This window comes from Sceloporus undulatus, chromosome 4, assembly GCF_019175285.1.
Source record: "Sceloporus undulatus isolate JIND9_A2432 ecotype Alabama chromosome 4, SceUnd_v1.1, whole genome shotgun sequence".
Lineage (NCBI taxonomy): Eukaryota > Metazoa > Chordata > Lepidosauria > Squamata > Phrynosomatidae > Sceloporus > Sceloporus undulatus.
In genome coordinates this window covers 232,107,548-232,128,191 of record NC_056525.1, presented here as the reverse complement: position 1 = coordinate 232,128,191, position 20,644 = coordinate 232,107,548, and the positions used below count along the sequence as shown (strand labels likewise).

General features: G+C 37.9%; 1 protein-coding gene across 6 annotated transcripts in view; it reads left to right on the top strand.

The window, feature by feature from the left end:
* SAMD12 (sterile alpha motif domain containing 12) overlaps nucleotides 1-20,644 on the top strand; it is a 281,156-nt gene that overhangs the window by 46,487 nt on the left and 214,025 nt on the right. For all 6 annotated transcript variants that reach the window (XR_006103723.1, XM_042465503.1, XM_042465501.1 and 3 more), the window contains exon 3: nucleotides 18,223-18,352. Coding sequence is in view for 5 of the 6 variants with exons in the window: in XM_042465503.1 (XP_042321437.1) it covers nucleotides 18,223-18,352 (130 nt within the window). In the remaining variant the exon portion in view is untranslated. The remainder of the gene's footprint in view (nucleotides 1-18,222; nucleotides 18,353-20,644) is intronic.

The following is a 20,644-nucleotide window of genomic DNA, read 5'->3' as shown; positions in this document are numbered from 1 at the left end:
GAAGTGTTATCTGGAGTTTTTAAGCTCTTAATTTGCTAGCTGTTTTATTTTGCCTGGGCTTTTAAAGCCCTGCTTTATTGGTTTTTGTTTTATTTTGGCTTACCTCCTTTGTGGTAGAGGGTTTTTACTGGATGTGTTGTGCATGCTGTTTACTATCTGTCTGAGTGCTGTTTTGGCTTGCTGCTCTGCTGGACTTTTGAGTATTATCAGTTGAAAGACTGCTGTTTGGGTCTGGGGGGAAAAAAAAGAAAAGAGAGCTTTTGTAGATGTTGTTTGGTGTTGTTTGGTGCTCTGGGTTGTTTGTGCTAGCAGTGACATCAAAGTTTCCATGTTTTGACAGCAATTAGGATCTGGTACAGTGGCCTAGAAGGAAGCCTTGTGAATGAACTGTTTCATCACCCTTACCACTCCCAATTCAAAGTTGGTGGAGAAAAGAGAGGAAGAACAAAGCTCCAGAACTTAAAGGGCTTTTTTCCTTTTCCCTGAGAAAAATAACCTTAAAGACCAACGAGTTTTATTTGGTATTGACTTTCATGTACTGCTGCTCATTTAACTAGACGTGCAGAATATACAGTGGACCCTTGTTATATGCTGGGGTTTGGTTCCAAGATCCTCCGTGTATAACAAAATCCGTGTATGCTCAAGTCCCATTAAATATAATGACATAGCAAAATGGTGTCCCTTATAAAAAATGAAAAATCAAGGTAAATTTATACTTTTTTGGGACATTTTAAAACCATGTATGCTTGAATCCGTGTATAAAAAATCAGTGTATAAGAAAGGCCGACTGTAATCTCAATTGGTAGACAAAGCCCTTTGATTAGATACCACTGCTAGCCCACAAATTGAAACAGGAATCATAGGTTGTAGGTTGACAGTATCAGCACCACGGTCAGCTCCACCTGTTTCAGCACTCCAAGTCACCAGCCTCTATACAGCACTCCAAGCTTTGAGCCCTTTTGAGTTGAATTTACTTGAGAAGTCTTTATGGACTTTATGAGTTGAGTGGAATTTGTGAAGCCAAAGGCTTACATGATTGGCATCCATAGTTTTTTGTGAGAAAGATGCTGGCCACAGATGCAGACGAAACGTCAGGAATAAACTCTTCTAGAACATGGCCACATTGTCTGAAAAACCCACAAAAAACTATGAGTGGAATTTGCTTGAGAAATCTTTAGACACCCTAAACACCAGTTTTTCTGTATTGCGGGCTGCAACTGCACTGCAGAAATAATGCAGTTTGACACCAGTTTAACTGCCATGGATCATGGCTTTGGAATTCTGGGGACTGTAGTTTGTTGTGGCTCTGAAATAAGCCAAGTTGACACCAGTTTAAGTCCCATGACCAATGCTATGGGATTCTGGGAATTGTAGTTTTGTGAGATATTTAGGCTTCTCTGTCAGAAAGGTTTGGTGCCACAACAAACTACAATTGCCAGATTCCATAGCATTGAGCCATGCGTTAAAGTGGTATCAAAGTGGATTATTTTTGCAATGTGAATGCAGGCTTTTGCAATGTGAATGCAGACTGGAAAGTCTCCAAACACATTCTTCTTTTCTTGAAGTTTTTGCTGTAACAGATTAAGAGGGAAATTCCCTGAAATTATCAAAGATTGTGTTCTCCATTAAAAATGGTTAGACATAACTTAAAGCCACATATATTAATATGTTCTGTTTTTGGCCTGCTGCATTAAAAAAGTATTGTTACTTTTTTGTTAAGATCTTCACAATTTGTACAAGATGGCTCTGCAGAAAACCAGCTTCTTTCTCTCATTGTTAAGCAAAATACATGTATTAAGCAGGGGGGGGGGGGCAGGGTATTGATCAGAAAATTCAAAGAAGCCTTCCAGTGCTTCAGCTTATTTTGTAAAAATAACAGCTGTTTGTGCAAAATTGTCTTGCAAATGCAAACAGGTCTTTGAAACATATACAAACTCTGGCCACTTTTCTCAGCAGGAGAAAACTGAGGTGTTTTGTTGTTCTTCCAACATCTGCAGAGTTCCAGGTCACAGGACTATAGATTCAAAATACACAAAGATCTATAAAAGGAGTGAAGAAAGTGCAGCTCTAAGCTCATTTTGAGATACTCAGAAAAACAGAATTTTTGTGCAGCAATCACCATTTATTTTCTGTGCAGAAAATGTAAAGAAAATGTTGCCTTTCTGTGCAAAAATGTCATGTATCAATTTTGTGCAGGTCTTGAACTACAAAGATTCTCATCAGTCCAGGATTCTCCTCCTTGTTGTGTGTGCCTTCAAGTCATTTCCAACTTATGACAACCGTAAGGAGACCCTATCATAGGGCTTTCTTGGCAAGTTCCTGGGGGGGGTGCCATTGCCATCCTATGAGGCTGAGAGAATGTGACTTGCCCAAGGTTACCCAGTGGATTTACATGGCTGAGCTGGGATTCAAACCATGGCCTCCAGAGTCACTAGTCCAACACTCAAACCACTATCCCACTAAAACCACTACACCACTGAAACATAAGAAATATGTTTCTGACCATTTTAAGAATATTTTTTAGTATTCTTTCCATGTCTACTTCAAAAGCTATTCATTATTCCTAAGGATGGTCTCTCTGACACTATGTGGAGAATGACTCTTACAAGGTTACACTCACCTCGCCTCCATTCTTACGTGATAAATAGTTTTCTAATTCTTTAAAAGCAATTTTGCTTTTTAGTCCTACCTGTTTCCATTTTGCATTAACACAAATGTGTATTGTATTGTTTTGTATGCAGTGAATTTTCTGTGAGGAATATTCCGTTGTTTGAAATTACAATAAAATGCAGTGATCCCTGACACTCTACTTAATTTTACATTTTGATAGCAAAATAGCTCATGTTCTTCACAGTAAAGGACTTTTGCGAAGCAGGGATGAGATTAACTTTAATTGTTCTTCCTCTATGATGTTTTTCATGTTCATTTGTAAATTGTTCTTCCTACAGATGTATTTTTTGAAGCTTTTGGTATCACCATTAATTTGCACACAGTCTTGCATGCTGCCAACCTTGGTTGAAGGCTTTCTTGGAATCTACATACATTTTTGAAGTGTGTCAAGAAAGTAGCAGCCAAATCGAAGCTTAAGTTGGAATAGCAGGTGGTGGTTGCTGTGCCGGCAAGTCTTGCATTTTAGCCATTGATTTGCAGAATTGAGTCTGAAGTAATCCAATTAAGTGAGCAAAGAATTACATGACAAGCATTGCCATCCATATTTGCTCATCCCAGGGAGAGTCTGAGGACTCCTGGTGATCAACAAAAGCAAGCAGAAAGGGGTTGATTAATTTCCTTTACCTCTTATTGTCAATATACTAGAGTAGAAAATCAAATTTTGTGTCCTTCAAAATGCAGCATGTCAGTTCTTCCTCCATCCTTCTCTCCCTCCCTCTGGTTTTTTTATTTTTAAACAACACAGTGGCAGTACCAGGAAAAGCATCACCTCAGACTCAAGAGAGCACTGTTAGCAAACAGTTCTAAACATGGCTTATGTGTATGTGTTGCACTTCTGTGAAATCAGTAGACAGCAGACAGTTTGGCACTGAATGACAAATCCATTGTCCTGAAAAATTCAACTTTTGCATATGTCGTGACCTGATGTTGAGCAGAAGCCAGCACTCAGTACAGATGAGAGGAGTTGGCCAGCTGGACTGAGACATTTTCAGCAATGGAAGCACTGGTCAGAGATCCTAATACTAAGCCAATAATTTATCTCAGTAAGGATCATGCTACATGATACGTAGAATGAATTATAGCATTTAACATGTCATTGGAATTAACAATTGCTGTCATGGAGAAGTGGATCGGGATCATGATCAGTGTGCAGGGAAGGAAGTGTAATATTTCCCTCCTTGCTCACAGACATTAGCAAAATCCTACCCACCCTCTCCTTGCTGTTGGCTGCTGGAGTAAGCTTCCATTGCCCCATGGTCTCAGGATGGATCCTAAAAGGATAAGCAATTGTTATTTAAAACTACACTCATCCCTCCCCGTTCGCCTGGAATATGTCTCGCTCCTTCACAGACAGCAAACGGGGAGAGACAAAATGGTGCGTGCACCTATTTTAATCAATGGACTTTGAATATTTGCATTTTTCCCGCTTTTTGGGGGGGGTGAAACGGATCCCATGCAAATTGAGAGGGACAACTGTATATATGTTTAACATGTTCCTTAGACCTTAGAATGGAGATGTCATTGAAAAAATGTGCCCTCTCTGTAGTGAACTGTTCAGGTTGCTAGAATACTCTCTACTTGTGATTCCCAAACTCTGGCTTTCCAGGTGTTTTGGACTGTGGCTCCCAGACCATTTGGCAAGAAGGCTGAGGTTTCTGGGAGTTAAAGTCCAAAACACCTGTGGAATCACTGCTCAATCTGAGGGCTTGGGGAATGTTCTACTTGCCTTCCAGCTGGCTAGTGTACTATAGTATCCATTGCCCTCAGTCTCAGGGATCTTGAACACAGTCCAGACTCTGCTTTCAGTGTACTACTATCATCTAAATACATGTGTGAACGTACACTGTTGCTGTCAGTGGTGCTCACTGAGCTAAGATCCATGTAGCTTTGAAAATATTTAATCCAGGCTTGCAGACTTGTTTGCTTTTTTCAGAAGATCTTTGGCCTGGCGGATTTTGTATTTTGGAGTTTCTGCAGGTTGTGAGGTTCTCTATGGCTGTATCTGCACTGCAGAAATAATCCAGTACAATGCCACTTAGGTCATGGGATGGGAGGTTAATGGGTATGTACTCATATATGATTTGAACTGGGGATCTTAGTCATGTGCACATCTGTGTACCAAACAGCCATGTTTAAATATTTCAAGGGATGTCATATTGAGGTCAGAGCAAGCTTGTTTTCTGCTAGTCCAGAGATCAGTGGGTTTGCTATAGGAAAAGAGATTTCCCCTAAACATTAGAAATAACTTTTTGGAAATTTTTAAACAGAGGCTGAATTGCCATCTATCAGGAGTACTTTGTGTATTCCACTTTAATTGCCATGGCAAAATGCTATGAAATTCTGGGAATTGTAATTTTGTGAGACATTTAGCCTTCTCTGTCAGAGGGCACTGGTACCACAACAAACTACAATTCCCAGAATTCCTTAGTATTGAGCCATGGAAGTTAAAGTGGTGTCAAATTGGATTATTTCTACAGTGTAGATGTAGACATTATTTCAGATCCTCTTCTGTGTTTATGCTCTTGTGTTTTAGGTTATTTGTTCTACAACATTTGATAGAAGGTGCCTTCCACTTTCTTTGTTGTTTTTGAAGGATAGGATATAATAATGATAACGATGATAATGGTAATGAATCATGCCAAAAAATCCCAAAAAACCTTCCTGGACACTTAACTTCCAAGATCCTTGGATTGCATCAGCAACTCTTTGACAAAAGTGGCTTATGGGTTGCATCCTGTTTTCTTGTCTTCCCAGAGTTGTCTTCCCTGAAGGGTTTTATAACTGTTAAAACAAAATGGATGTAACTCTCATCAGAAACATTTAATTAAACTCTCAGGGAAAAGACTTCTAGCACCTGGTTTGAAGCAACAGATTGTATCTTACAATTGGCAAGAATGTAGCCTGCTGTGTGCTATTACATACAGAGCTATGAAATGACTTGAGATTCACATCTCAGTATCCCTCTGTTATTTAACATCAGTCTTTTCTTTCTGTAAATCAGCACCTGACATTTCTGGATTTGTACATAAGAGAATAAGATAAAGTGCAAATTGTTTAGTTTGCTGCAACAGTATTGTCTGGAAGTCATGGGAGTTAATTTGTGTTACTGAATAATAAACTTTGAAAAAGGAAGCACTTTCACGATTTTGGGAATGTGGTATTAAACAGATTTATAACATTTTAACTGCCAAACAGTCTGCATGTTTGCATTACAATGCAGTGCAGTGGAGATTCTAGGTATGGCTTTCTTGCAAATGTGCTAATTGCTCTCTATCCCTTTCATCCAGTCATTTAGTAAAAAACAATTTTTTTCATTCAAATTTAGGGGGCACAGACTAAAACAGAATACAAATGTTCTAGAACCACAGTCTTAAAGCATGCTTATTTAAAAGCAAATTCCATGGAACACAGTTAGGCTTAGTTTTGAATAAGTGTGCTTATCATTTACCGGAAAATGTATTAATAAATGCTGCATGGAAACTATATGGCTAACTATGTTGGATATTATAGATTGTCATGTGCTTGTGGACAGATAAATAAAAACTCTGATGTGTCTGCATATACCTGTTCAGATATGTAGGCTGGAGCCACTCGCTATTTCTCATCAGCATACAGATTGAGTCTCCCTTATCTTAAATGCTTGAGATCAAAGTACCTGCATGTCACAAGGAGCCCTGGTGGCGCAGTGGTTAAATGCCTGTACTGCAGCCATTCACTCGAAACCACAAGGTAGCGAGTTCAAGACCAGCAAAAGGGCCCAAGCTCGACTCAGGCTTGCATCCTTCCGAGGTCGCTAAAATGAGTACCCAGACTGTTGGGGGCAAATTAGCTTACTTGCTAATTAGCTTACTTGCTGTTCACCGCTATGATCTTTGGAATAGCGGTATATAAATAAAACATATTATTATTATTATTATAAGCATTTGAATTAAAATTACCATATTGAAATCAAATCTGATGGTTTTTTTTAATTTTTATTTGGTGTGCGTTGGAAGAGGGGTAGTCCTATGTGGTGAGTATATCCCAAACTCTATATTTTAACTGGAAAAGTTGGGGGTCGTCTTATACGCCCAGTCATCTTATATGCAGGAAAATACGGTATGTTTCATATATACCTTGTACACATAGCCTGAAGGTAACTTTATACACAATAGCTTTTAATAATTTTGTGCATTAAAGGAAGTTTATGTACAATGAACCATCAGAAAGCAAAGGTGTCAATACCTCAGCCACCCATGAAAAATTATTTTGGATTTTGGAGGATTTTATAAAGTTGACTCACCCTGAACCTCAACTTGCAGAGTTATTGTAAGAACAAAAACGTGGAATCTGTTTTGAAGGACATAATACAGTTTTGCAGAGTATACTGAATGGGTTTTTAACTCCTGTCAAATACCTTCTCAGCAAGCTTGCCATAAAAACCCAGTTCATCTTTTGCTTTCTTTCTGTCTGTAAGCCTTTTTAAAATGGGCTACCTGATGTCTTGTACATTTGCAATCGAAACACACATTCCACCTCCAAATATACATTGTTTGTTGCTCAGGTTTGTCTGTTGACAAACCTCTTTATGAATCTAGTACTGCAATGTATAAAACACATTGCTGTTTGCTGTTCCTGCATTCTACTTCAGATCTTTGCCATTCTGAAGTATAGACATCTAGGTAAAGAGCTAAAATGATTGTAAATAAAGATGTGGAAATGCCAATGAATACATTGACCTTGGAAATACAAGCTTTGTAGGCAGCACTTGTAAAGCTGCTGAGATACCTTGTAAGGGTATTATTTAAACTTGCCGTGGTTATTAAGGGCTTGTGTGGACTTGTGTGCTAATGTCCCCGTCTCTGAAAAATACAATCAAAAAATGCAAAAGACATCAATTTTATTATTATTATTATTATTATTTGTGAGACTGTCCTATAAGTACTGTCTTGTTTTGCACAATAGAACAAACAGAGCATGAAATTAAATGTCATATATTAAATCTGCTGATTTAACTTTTTTAAAAACCCATCCCATTCTTTATTTTGCTTTCTGTGTGGTCATTTTATTGCTAGCAGAGGCCATGCAAAATCCTTGTTGGATGCAATTCACCAACTTCATGCAGAAATGTAATAATTACGCAGTAGTTTGGCATAAAAATGAAACTAGTTTTGAAGTGTAAGAACTAGTGATGTGAACAGAAGTAGCTGTGCTCTACTTGTCGCTCTATCTTTTCCTCAGTACTAAAGTACAGTGTAATGTGCTGTTCCACAAAAGAGTACGTTCTCAAAAAATGAAGCTATTTGAAGAGCTGCAGTCCAACACTGATCTTCAAATGGAAAACAGTGTTGAAGGGTCCATAATCCAGAGTAAGGAGCAGTTAATTTCTAGATGTTATAATCCCTGCCTGTGAATAGTCAGTGGTAACGGACTGTGAAAGTTATAGAATTATAGAGTTGAGAGGGGCTTTGTGGGCTATCAGCTCTAAACCCCCTGCTCAGTGCAGGATCTGCAGCTAGAGCATCACTGGCAGGTACTGTCCAGACTATTTTTGAAGATATACAGACGTCACCACCTCTCTAGGCAATTGGTTCCATTGCCAAATCACTCTCATTCTCAAGTTCCTTCTAATGTTCATTTGAAATCTAACCTCCTGTAATTTAAAACTATTAGGTGTAGTTCTGCCCTCTGAAGCAGTAGAGAACAAGCTTGCTCCTTCATCTCTGTGACATCCCTTGAGGTATTTAAAGAGTGTGATCATATCACCCTTCAGTCTTCTCTTAACCAAGCTGAACATGCCCAGCTCCTTCAACCATTCTTCATATGTTTTCTTCTCCATACCTCTTATCATCTTCACTGGCTTTTTTTGAACATGCTCCAGCTTGTCTATATCCTTCTTAAAATGAGTCAACCAGAACTGGATGTCTAAGAATGTTTCAAACCAATGCTGGGGGTGTTACGATAAGGAGGGCTCCTCCTTTAAAATGTGTTGGATTTGTAAATGGGTGAAAAGTTATTCATTTAAGATTTTGTAATGTTACCAGAAATGTTTCTGTTGGGCATTATTGATAAAGAACTGGATAATAAATATGGATTACTTCTTTGATATATGAGAACAGTAGGAAGATTATTTTTTGCACAAACCTTGAAAAGGACTGAAGCACCGATGATGGAAGAATGGATTGTTAAAGTTGCTGAATTAGCCCAAATGGCCAAATTAATGTGGGTTCTAAAGGATAAGCCAATTGAAGATATTTTTGAAAGACAGGAATCCTTTGAGGGACTTTCTGTACCAATAAGAACACTTTTGCTATAGTAATCTGTGGTTATGGTTATAAGTAATTCTAGTAGAATTATTTAATTGGCTCTGTAATAGTAGAATAACATATATTTATATCATTTTTATTTTTTATTTTCATTATAGTTAATACTGGGATGTCAGAGCCCTTCTGTGTTTTAGCTATATGGGTTTTTCTTCTTCGCTTTTTCTTTTCTCTGTTTCTTTATTTTCTGTTTATATTTTCTTAATGTGTACCATTTTGATTTTGGTTGTATAATAGACTGTTAGTGGTAAAAATAAATAAATAAAATTATGAAAGAAGAAAAAGACAAATGGATCTTAAAGCAAATCAAGCACAAATTCTCACTATAAGTGAAGAATACCAAACTTGTGCTGTTGTACTTTGGATATACAGTACCATGAGATGATGTAACTTGTTGGGAAAAGCAATAAAGTTTGGTAAAGTGGATAGCAGTAGGAAAAAAGGGAGATGGAACTTCAGGTGGATTGATTCCAAACAAGCTTCATTCTGGCATGCGTCTGTGTCTAAAGAGATTACTACCACACAACATTTAAACTATGATTATAGTAAACAAGAGGGCCAGTGTGGGTGTTGGATTATGATTCTGAGGATCAGGGTTGGATTCCCAATTCAGCCATGAAACCCACTGGGTGACCCCGGTCAAATCACATGCTCTCAGCCTCAAGGAAAGGCAATGACAAACCTCCGCTGAACCAATTTTATCAAGAAAACCCCATGAGGGTCACCTTAGGATCACCTAAAGCACAGACCAGCAATAACAACAACAACATATGATAAGCAATTAAAAATAGTACAATTTAAAACAACAACATCCTCTTTAAAGCCCTTCCTTAAAAATTTGCTGTTTTAAAAGCCTGTTGGAATACATTTGGTCCTCCATATCCATGGATTCTTTATCCAGTTGGTCTTCTATTTCCATGGATTTATCCAGCTGGTCCTCCTTGTCCAGGGATTATTTATCCACTGATTCAACTATCCACAGCTTGACAATATTCCACACACACACACACACACACACACACACTCCAAATAGCAAACCTTGATTTTGTCATTTTATATAAGGGACATCATTTTACTATGCCATTGTATTTAGTGAGACTTGAGCATCCACAGATTTTGTTATCCACAGGGGACCCTGGAGCCCAACCTAAGCAGATACCAAGGGTCACTGTAATATTTACCTGTCAATCAAAAAATAGCAGTTCTGGGCTCCCTAGGGAGGGAATCCCAGAGAATTGGGATAACCATTGAGAAGGCTGTATCCCATGTATGCATCGGCTACATCTGTGAAGGTGATGGGGCTTAAAGAAGGTCTAGAAGGTCTTGAAGTTCAACAGCATCTGGAAGCCCGCCAGATTACCTTGGAACAATTGTTCCACTTATCCTGGGATGAGACAGGGATGTTTACTGTGTAGCTGTTTGAGCTGCATGATGTATGATCCCCTTTATTAAGTTGGGTGAGCACTCATCTGCCACCATTAAAGAGCAGCTAGATGTTTCAAAGTCCCTGTGTTCATCTAAAGCAAGAATGCACTTTGGGGCTAACCAGTATTGCATTCTGGCATTCTAAACTAGCCATTTCCCCTATTTCCCAGCTATTTAAAAACAGCCACATAGGTGCTTTTAAAATGGCAGCTATTTTTAACCTCAGCAGACAAAATTGCCCTAAGAGAGAGAGAATCAATGTTTGTGTGCTGTTTTTTCTTTTAAAAAGATGGCACAAGTCCTTGAGGAAGAAAACTGAACTGCCTAAAACTTTCCCTAGATGGGGGCTGAAAGAGTCTTTAAAGGCCATAAGTGGCTCCTAATATGTATTCTTGACACTTGAGTGGTAATTTAGTACTACTAAGAACATATTTACACTTAAGGCATAAAATCTTAGCACGCTCCTCTCATAAAAGGTTGCTAATGGACTGCTTTTCTATATTTAAAAAATGCATTAATAGGTGCTGTACTTGACTCCTTAGCATTTGATGTCTTCATATTAAACAAACAGACAAACAAAAAAGGTTAATATATGTATACTACGCAACTCCTGGATTTATGCCAAGGACAAAAGGCCTTTTAGAGTGGTAATTGATGACACAAGCTGTGTGAGATAAGAGTATCTGTCTTCTAATCACTATTCCAGCTCAAGGATTTGGCAAACCCTTGTGTAATACACTCTCAAGAGGCCCTTTTAATGGGAATGTGCCCACACTCCAATCTCTTAGTTGATTGAAGTGTTGGGCTGGTCTGTCCAGGAATCTTAACTTTGTCACAATGTATGTTGCAAACTTTGAGATTTTTTAAGGTTGCATGAATTGGTGCAGATTCCTTGTAAATCTTGCATTTTTGTGCATGACATTAACTTCAAAGTTTTAATCACTTTTCTTTTAGTTTCTCTGTCTGAGATGTCTGCATTGTATGGATGTCAAAATTTTGTCTACCTTTGAGAATGTACTCTCTTTGGTTTTGGAACTACTCTTGAAATGATTCATACGGGAGGAAATTGATTGGCCTTTACTAAAATTCATTCTCCTTTACCTCTTAATCTTAATCCTGTAAACAAATCAGATATAAACTCTTTAAATGGTTGTTAAGTAATGGTCAAAAATTATGTTAAAAGCAAAGAAATTTTTTTTCCAGTTCTCAGTAGCTCTCATGCTAGGCAGAAAAAGAAAGCCATCTTGAAAAATCTTCATCTGCTAATGAAAATACAGACTTTTGGTGTCATGACCTTTTGATAATAACCTTTCTGTTGTGTTCTTAATGGTCCTAGTGAGAGTGGGAAAACGCTAACCTGAAATTGTTTGCCTATTCTGGATATTCACAGAGATGAGAGCCAATTTAGAAAGATTTTTGCCTTCCAGCATATCTGTATATAGTGAATAGTGGTGGAAATTCAAAACAGTTCTCTCTGTGTGTTTTGTGTGTGTGTGTATGTGTTTGTGTTCCTCTTCCAAAGAACGAAATACTGCTGTGTATAGAAATGACCTAGGGCTACAGTAGACTGTGCTTGATCTAAAGAATTCTGCCTTTGTAAGGATTTCCATTTAACTCCCTTTTTGAGCTGACCTCTTTATAAAGCAGTGCCTGGTAGATGGTCCATTCTTTTGTTTAGGTCTAAATTTCCATGGTAGGCAGCTCCAAATGTAGTTGGATTTCAGTTGTCATCATGCTTGTTGGTCAGAAATGAGTCCCTCCTCCTCCTCTTCCACAGGTCATTTGACAATAAATTGCCCACCCATGAACACACAGCAACGGATAAAGGAACAATAAAGAGCAATAATAATCAAAAAGGAATAGTTAAAAATCAATGTAAAATCATGCTCCCATTTGTTTTTGCAATGTTACAAACATTTCCAGACTAGTGGTACAGTCTTTGCCTGTTAGTAATCAACATGGCTATGTTGAACCTTAAAGTTCAGGAGCAAGATGGCACTGAAAACAAATTTCTAAGGAACAGCAGTGGGAGAAGATAGTTGCTTTCATGTTATGTTTTGTGGGCTGCCTAGATTTGGAAATGAAATGCATCCAGCAAGACTTTTGTTATGTTATGAATCTTAGAAGCAGTGTGGCAAATAGGTTTGCACCATAATTTAAATAAAAATAAAAGATGGAACTTAAAAAAATCAATGATTTATGATTAAATGTGAATCCTGTGGCAAACCTCAGTAACAAAATCAGTTATTGCATATGACTTCTTGCTCTTTCATGTGATAATGAACATGCTATTGTTCCACACAGGAAAGTGTGGTTCTGGTTTGTAAAGAGATGATTACTGGAACAGAATAGTGAAAGTCATGTTTCTTTGATGCATCGTTCATGTGCTCATTTTAAAAATGAGAAGATTGTTCCTTTATCTGTTGGGTGCATCATCTCAGGAGAGATTTTTTGAGGATCAGAAAATATGAATTTCTTGTGCTGTTCACCTAGCAATAATGATGTTTTAGTAGAAAATTCATTTGTCTGTGTCTCTAATCTACAAAATACAGTAAGCCTTCCCTGTTCAAACAATTCTGTGCTTATGAACAGTTAATACATTGAGAGATTTTTTTTCCTTTTGACCACATATTCCTACATATTTTAAAAGTTTTGAAAAGACTGCATTAGTTGCTGATCCATTTCTGAGCACAGTCTTGGGTTTTGTGTGCTTAAAACCTTACATGACTTGGGAGCAGGTTAGCCACATAAGCATAACCTGTAAATAACGGGTGGGGTGGGGTGGGGTGGGCAGTGCATCACCAGAAAAGAAGACACATATCAGTATAACATTTGCAGAAATGCTAATTTATATCTATAGATGCAACTTGAGACATAATTGCTGCAATTTAAATTTTGCTGAAGGTGGGTCAGTTCATTTCCCTTCCAAATCTGTCCTCCTTCAATAACTTTACTTCCCTTTTTAATTACTCACCCAGTTTACCACAAATAAATTATTCAGGGCACCAAATAAATAACTCTGGTCACCCCTGTACCAGGTCCTCTTCAATTAATTTACCCCAATTAATTTTCCACCCAGCTATTTCTTCAAATCTGTTTCTCTTCATTTAATTACCAGCAGGGACGTAGCTGGGGGGAGTTTCTTGGGGACCCCCCCTTCCTAAAATCCTAGCTACGTCCCTGTTACCAGTGCTCATCATTGCCTGCCAGACACCTCTAGATAAATTAAATACCTCTTATATTAACTTATATCTCCCAAATTAACATTTATTTTATTTTTCCTTCAAGCAATTGTATCCTGCCTTTTAGCTAAAAAGGCTCCTGCCTCTTAGCTAAAAAGACTTGTTCACAACCTTTCTAAACAAACTACCCCCAATCGTAATTCCTTGATATACAGTCTCCAGAGGCCACTTTCAGCTTTTCAAACTTCAATTAAGAAGATAATCCCTGCCAGGGAGGCCATTTTTCCAAAAACCTTACCCGAGATTAACCTTGAAATGATCTGTCACACATGCACCCATACCATTAGCCTTCCAAATCTTGCCCTATATTGGTTCCTCTTTGGCATTAACCTAACCACACATTTCCTTTCTGCCCCAGCTAAAGCAGAAAGGAAGGAAGAAATCCTAGCATTTTTCTTATTTTCCTGCATGAAGACAAGGTTGGCCTCTCAAAGTGGTGGGGAATGAATCTGAAGAAATGATTAGGCTCTGCTTTATTTCAAAGCATACCATTTTAGCACAGAGAAGCCAGGTGCCAGTCCATGGAAACCTCACAAATGAACATTTTAAAAGGCAATACAGGTTAGCCTTAGTGTCACCATAAGTCAAGAATAAATGAAGGCACACAACAACAACAACAACAACAACAACAACAAGGTATACTTCAGTTAACAAAGTAAATAGTCCCTAGGCATTCACCTTTAACAGAAAATTTGGTACCAAAGACTGCAGTAACATGGAAAGAATAGGGATAGTCCTACACTATAAAAAGAGCAGTTTAACACATTTCAGCCCATTTTTTATCCAAGTACAATATCCGCATGTGAAATGAAACAATCAGTTCAGTAAAGTCTTGCATGTAATGAAAACATTTTGAACCTTGAAGCACTTGAAGGCTTTTCTAAAAATCTAAGTAGGGATTACCTTTTCTTTGTGCTTCCATTTAAAAAAAAAAAAAAAATTTTAAAGCATCATGCATCTAGGGGAAACTATCTGTTAAAATAATTTAGTTTATTTAATATACTGCCATTTGCATATGACACTTTAAAAAGAAAAAGTATGACAGGTCCTTGTCCCATGAGGTTACAAATCTAAAGACATATATAGGGACAAAACAAAGAAAGGAGGAAATGGCAGCAGGGACAGCTAGAGAAATTATATTTAAATTATATTTATTTTGGCTTAGGTCCAATAATATAGTGGAGGAGATTTTGGGAGCCTGGGAGGCATATACCACGTGTGTATATGTGTGGTGTGGAGTGTGGCCTACCAGCTGCATGCAGCCTCACATGGATTTAAAAACTGCTCCAATTGACATCTAGGCATCTTGAGGGTCTTTCCACCATGTTTTGGGATCCCTTGTCACGTTATGTCCAGGAAAGACTGTTTCTGAAGCATATGAAGTGAGCAGGAAAGTGACCATTTGCCCAGTAGCATTCTTACTTGTTAAAATTAGTGTCTGCAAATCTGTGTACTTTGAGTTTGTTGGTCATTTATTTCTATGAGCAGACCAAATTTTTCATTTCATTTATCAGAATTTTATCCTGGAAATATTTAAAAAAAACAGTCCTTGTTTCAAGTCAGACATTTTTTTTTAACAATTGACCTAGCATTTTTTGCTTTGATTGGCAACAGCTTCGTAGGACTCCAGACCAGGGATTCCCTTGGCATTCAGCTCCCTGCCATCTTTTCACTGAAGATTGCCAGGGGACTGACCTTACGTACTCTCTGTATCCAAACACACTTTTGCATGGAGTGGAGAGAATATGAAAAAGCAAAGAAAACTAGCAAATGCTATCTTAGAAGGTAAACCTCTTGTTATTCTCCTCATGGAGGTAATGCCTCTTTCAGATCCCAATCCTGTCAGATATTGTAGATATTTAAGCTTCGTATATAGTTTTAATATGTGAAATTTACTATTTAAATTTTTTAAACTTTATAAATTGTTTAATAGTTTTAAACATTATATTTAAAAGGAACCCTGGTGGTGCAGTAAGTAAATGCCTGTATTGCAGCCACTCACTTCAAACCCATAAAGTTGCGAGTTTCAAGCCAGCAAAAGGGCTCAAGCCGCTCAAGCTTGCATTCCTTCCAGGTCGCGCAAAAATGAGTACCCAGACTGTTGGGGGAAAATTAGCTTACAGTTGTAAAACCGCTTAGACACTGCTTAGTGGTATGAAGTGGTTATATAAATGACGCTTGTTTTGTTTGTTTGTTTTATATTCATACGTTTTAAATGCTTTTGTACCTATTTTTAGTTTGTATTGTTTTTAAATTTGCCATTAGTCCACCTTGTGTTACTATATCAAGAGGAAAAAGCAGACTAATAAATAAAAAATAAAAATTGTTATGTGTTTTCATCTAATGGAGTGCTTCTTTATTCAAAACAAATGTCATCATTTACAGTGTTAGACCTAAATACGCAGAACATTAAGCGGTTCAAATTTATATCCAACTCAGTATTATCAATTCTGGACTGGCAACCAGAGTTCCCCAGGGTTTCCTCATCCTACCTGGATTCCCTGGTTTTGTCTAGTACTCTACTACCCAAGTTCTAACTGGGCCTGACCCTCCTTAGTCTCCAAAATCAAATGAGATGCAAACAAATCAGGATCAAAAGCTAGTGTTGGAATCTGATCTAGCAGAAGTAACCTCAGAACACTATAATAAAATTTGGTCCTCTCCTGCATTTGCATCTGTTTAAGCATCAGCAAAGGAATGTTTACTTAAAATAGTTTTATATGTTGGTGTATATTTTCCCTAAGCTACATAAAATCAATTGAAATATTTTCAGAAAGAGGCTAGGAGGAAGTGGAAGTACAACCTTCACTGGAACATATGTGGTGACTCTGTCCTAAGATGAAGAACTCTTGGAATGAAAATAAGGAGTCGTTACCATAACTATCCAGTTGGAGAGATACATATACTATTCTTTTCTCTCTTTCATTGTAATAATAAAGATTGTTTCCATAAAAATCCTATCTGTTTATTACTGGGAGCTACCTGCATGGAAACTGCAAAATTTTGGAAAATTTTGCCAAGGTTTACTAATTAAGTGTTGGCTGGATGGAGTTTGGTTGTACAGCCCTATCTGAAAAAGTAACTTACTGATTGGTCAGGAGAAAAAAGGAAGCTAGCTCATATTAAATCTAGTCACCATTTTCCTCTGCAGTACAGTATCTGCCTTCATTACATGGACCATCAACAATTCCTTAGAAGTTATGGATTAATACTTTTTGCACCTGTTGATTGAAACTGAAAGGAAGCCCCCATGAATAGTGTCTGGACTTTATGTAAACATGCTAGGTGGAAGATGTATAAGACTGTGATTGCTAACTGTATTGATTTAACTAATTTTGGAGGGAGGAAGAGTATACTTGTTGTTTGTAAATGTATTTAAAATCTAAATAAAAATAATGCTGAAAATCAAATGGGATGGGTTGCATTTAAGGTGGTTGCATTTAAGGTGGACCTGGAAGATCCAAGTTCAAATTTTGTGCAAAAATGTGTTTTGGATACAGAGGACTTGGAAGATTAAGGTGGTACAGACTTGAACCTGGTTCAAATCTTCTCTCAATCATTAAACATGTTATGATGAAATTGGGAGGAGACACTCACATGGCTACTTGGAGCTGGTTGGAAAAGTGGAATGTATGAGTGAAAGCATGGAGATTTTAATGAACTTCCGGAATAATTAAAACTCATGCAGTTAAAATCAGTGGCAGTTTTCTTCATCACTTTGTAACACTAGCTACCTTCTTTGAAATACAACCATTACCAATGTTCCTACTTTCTTCATCACATCCTCTTGGTAAAGTGTCAGATGCACTCATTTTTAACAGATAGTTGCCAGATTTTTTTTCCAGAAGAGTTTGAACATTTATGAGGCATTGGACTATCCTTGCCAGCAGAGAGTATGTGGACAGTAGAGTGCACCCCAAAATAAATTTGTTACCAAATATTTTTGCCCAATTCTTGGAAGAGAGCTGTAGTGTTGTAGTGGTTTGAGCACTAGACTATGACTCAAGACACCACAGCTTCAATCACTATCTAGCCATGGAAATCCACTAGCTGACCTTGGGCAAGTCACACTCTCTAACTTCTCAGTGGAAGGTGAAGGCAAACCTCCTCTGAACAAATCTTGCCAAGAAAACCCTGTGATAGGTTTATACCTTATGGTCACCATAAGTTGGAAATGACTTGAGAGCACATAACAACCACTACCACTCCAAAATCCTTGGAGTTCTTAGGCTATTAACATTACTCTAATTAGATACTGAAATGCTAAATTTTCACAATCCACTGTTGGTTGGAAACATAAAATTTACTTTGCATGTTGAAGAGCTGAGATAGTATGACATGTACAATGATCATCGAAATGGTTGCCTGAATTATCTTTGATGGTATTTTCACACCTGCCACTAAACTCTGAAATAGCTCTGATAGCTATGCTTGTAATTGTTGATTTATTAATTGCCAGCCATATGGGAAAGTGTCAGAATAATATTCCTTCATTATTGATATCCTTGTGTTACTGCAGAAGTATGCATCTGAGGTGGAAAAAAGGACTGATCTTATTGCTGTTACTTGTTCTCTCTTTCCAGTCAAATATTGTGAAACTGACCAAACCAGTGGCACTGTGGACGCAGCAGGATGTGTGCAAGTGGTTGAAGAAACATTGTCCTAATCAGTATCAGATCTACAGTGAATCATTCAAACAGCATGACATAACTGGTAAAGTATGGAATATCAGACATATTTCACTTTGGAATTTTTATCTATGTGTTTCGTTTCTTTTACGTCTTGTCTTGTTTTACATTTGTAACTTGTTTTACAAGTGGGGACTGCTTAATGAAATGTCTATTAATCATTCATCTAATGTTGAACACTGAACAGTGTGAGGTCAGGAGGGAATAAACAGTGTACAGCTGCATTATTTAAAGGAATAATTAGTGGAAGATCTACAATGAGGAAGCTTTATCATGCTAAAGGTTTGCCGTTTTAATTGGAGTTTTTGAAGTGATATATTCCCAACTAAGAAATCCAGCTTAAAGCTGAAAGTAAAGGTGCAAGGAAAATAAGGAATGAATAGATTTGGATTTAATGAGACTTTGAATGCAAGAAATGATGCTTTACAGAGGTGGCCTGGCTCAGGGGAGCAATACATCCTTTGTATAATGATGCTAGAAAAAGGAGAGTATATCTGGAGGTTGGATGTGACTTTTGGGGGATTGAAACACCCTTTCCAGAGAAGAAATAGGAGCTTGAATTCTTCCTTGACATAGATTTAAAATGTGAGCTAGCGAGAAATGTTATCTTACCCACTTCCCAGCCATCCACTGCCTCCATTTCTCCCAAAGCACCTCCTTGTTTTCTTTTAAGGCATGCTTTTTTTTCCAAATATTTAAACAGGGCTATCATGTTGCCTCTTAACTGTCTTCTCCAAGCAAAACACCCAGCTCCTTAAGTCTCTCTTCATAAGACATGGTTTCCAGACCCTTCACCATTTTGGTTACCTTCCTCTGGACATGCTCCAGCTTGTCAACATCCTTTTTGAATTGTGGTGCCACTGGACATAGTATTACAGGTGCTGATAACACTCTGCCCCATGCCTCCAGATGATCTCTTCCAGTGGTTTCAGGTAGATGTTAACATTATGGTAGAATGGCCATATAACAGCTCCTTTTTTGAGAACAGCTGTCTTCAAGCACTACCATCTGAAACCTGCCAGAGAGATAAATCTGGAACCACTGAAGCAGAGTGCTTCTAATTCCCAAATCCCTCAATTGTTCCAGAAGGATACCATGGTCAATAGTATCAAATGCTGCTGAGAGGTCCAAAAGCACCAGTACAGACTCCCCTATCAATGCTCAGGTATAGGTCATCCATTAAGGTGAGCATAGCAGTCTCAACACCATATGCTACTCTTTTGAAATGGGTCTGGGAAGTGTGTCTCATTCAAGACTAACTGGAATTGCAAAGAACCTGCCCTATCACTTACATTGACCACAAAAGGAAGATTTGATATGGCTAGTATAGTTGTTAAAGTCCAAGGGGTCCAGGGAGGGCTTTTAAACAACTGGTTGCACCATTGCTTGTTTTAAACAATGAAAAACTTCCCTCTCTGAGAAATATGTTAATAACAGATTGTAACTGAAATCTCTTCTCTGGATGATCAATCAAAGAGGACAGAGATTGAGACGACAAATTGGCTCACTTTGCTCAGTTTAGGAGCATGTCCACATCTTTGGTATTCACCAATGGAAAGTGACTCAATGTAATCCTACTCAAGGATTTGATGGGCACCCCATTGACAATTTCTACTATGATGACAGCATCTAAGCTGGCTCTTATCCAAGGCTTTTTATCTGAGAAATGATTGTTAAAAGCATCACAATGAACTACTGAAAGCTCTACAGCTGGAATCATCGGGAAGGTGGCTGAGTTCGATGCTTCACCACCCTTCACAATTCTGCTGAATGCAAATTCACAGATGCAATATGGGCAGAGAAGAAGGCATTCTTCACTGCGTGTACAGTTGGCCTTTGTATCCATGGATTCTTTATCCACAAATTTAACCATCCACAGCTTGAAAGTCTTCAGAAAAAGTATACATACCAAAAAGCAAACCTTGATTTTGCTATTTTTTATACCATTTTACTGGACCATTGTATATAGTGGGGACTTGAGCATCCATGAATTTTGGTATCCATGTGGATTCCTGGAAGCAAACCGCAGTGGATACAACAAATAAGATTTCTATATTGTGTATTATCGGATATAAGTTGAGTTTTCTACCATCTTCAATTCAGTCATCGTCCTTCTCCTTTAGGTCCTCTGTATAATAAGCAGCCCGAATATTAATAAATTGGAGAGGACGTTTGGGAGTGATCATGTCAATAGCCCTAATGAGGTCTTGATTCCATCTTTTGGGCAGGGCTTCAGCAGAATTGTCGGAAATACCAGCCATAAAAACCTCTAACGCTTTCCAGAATCTTGAAGGATCCATTAGCCTTCAGGGGCAGA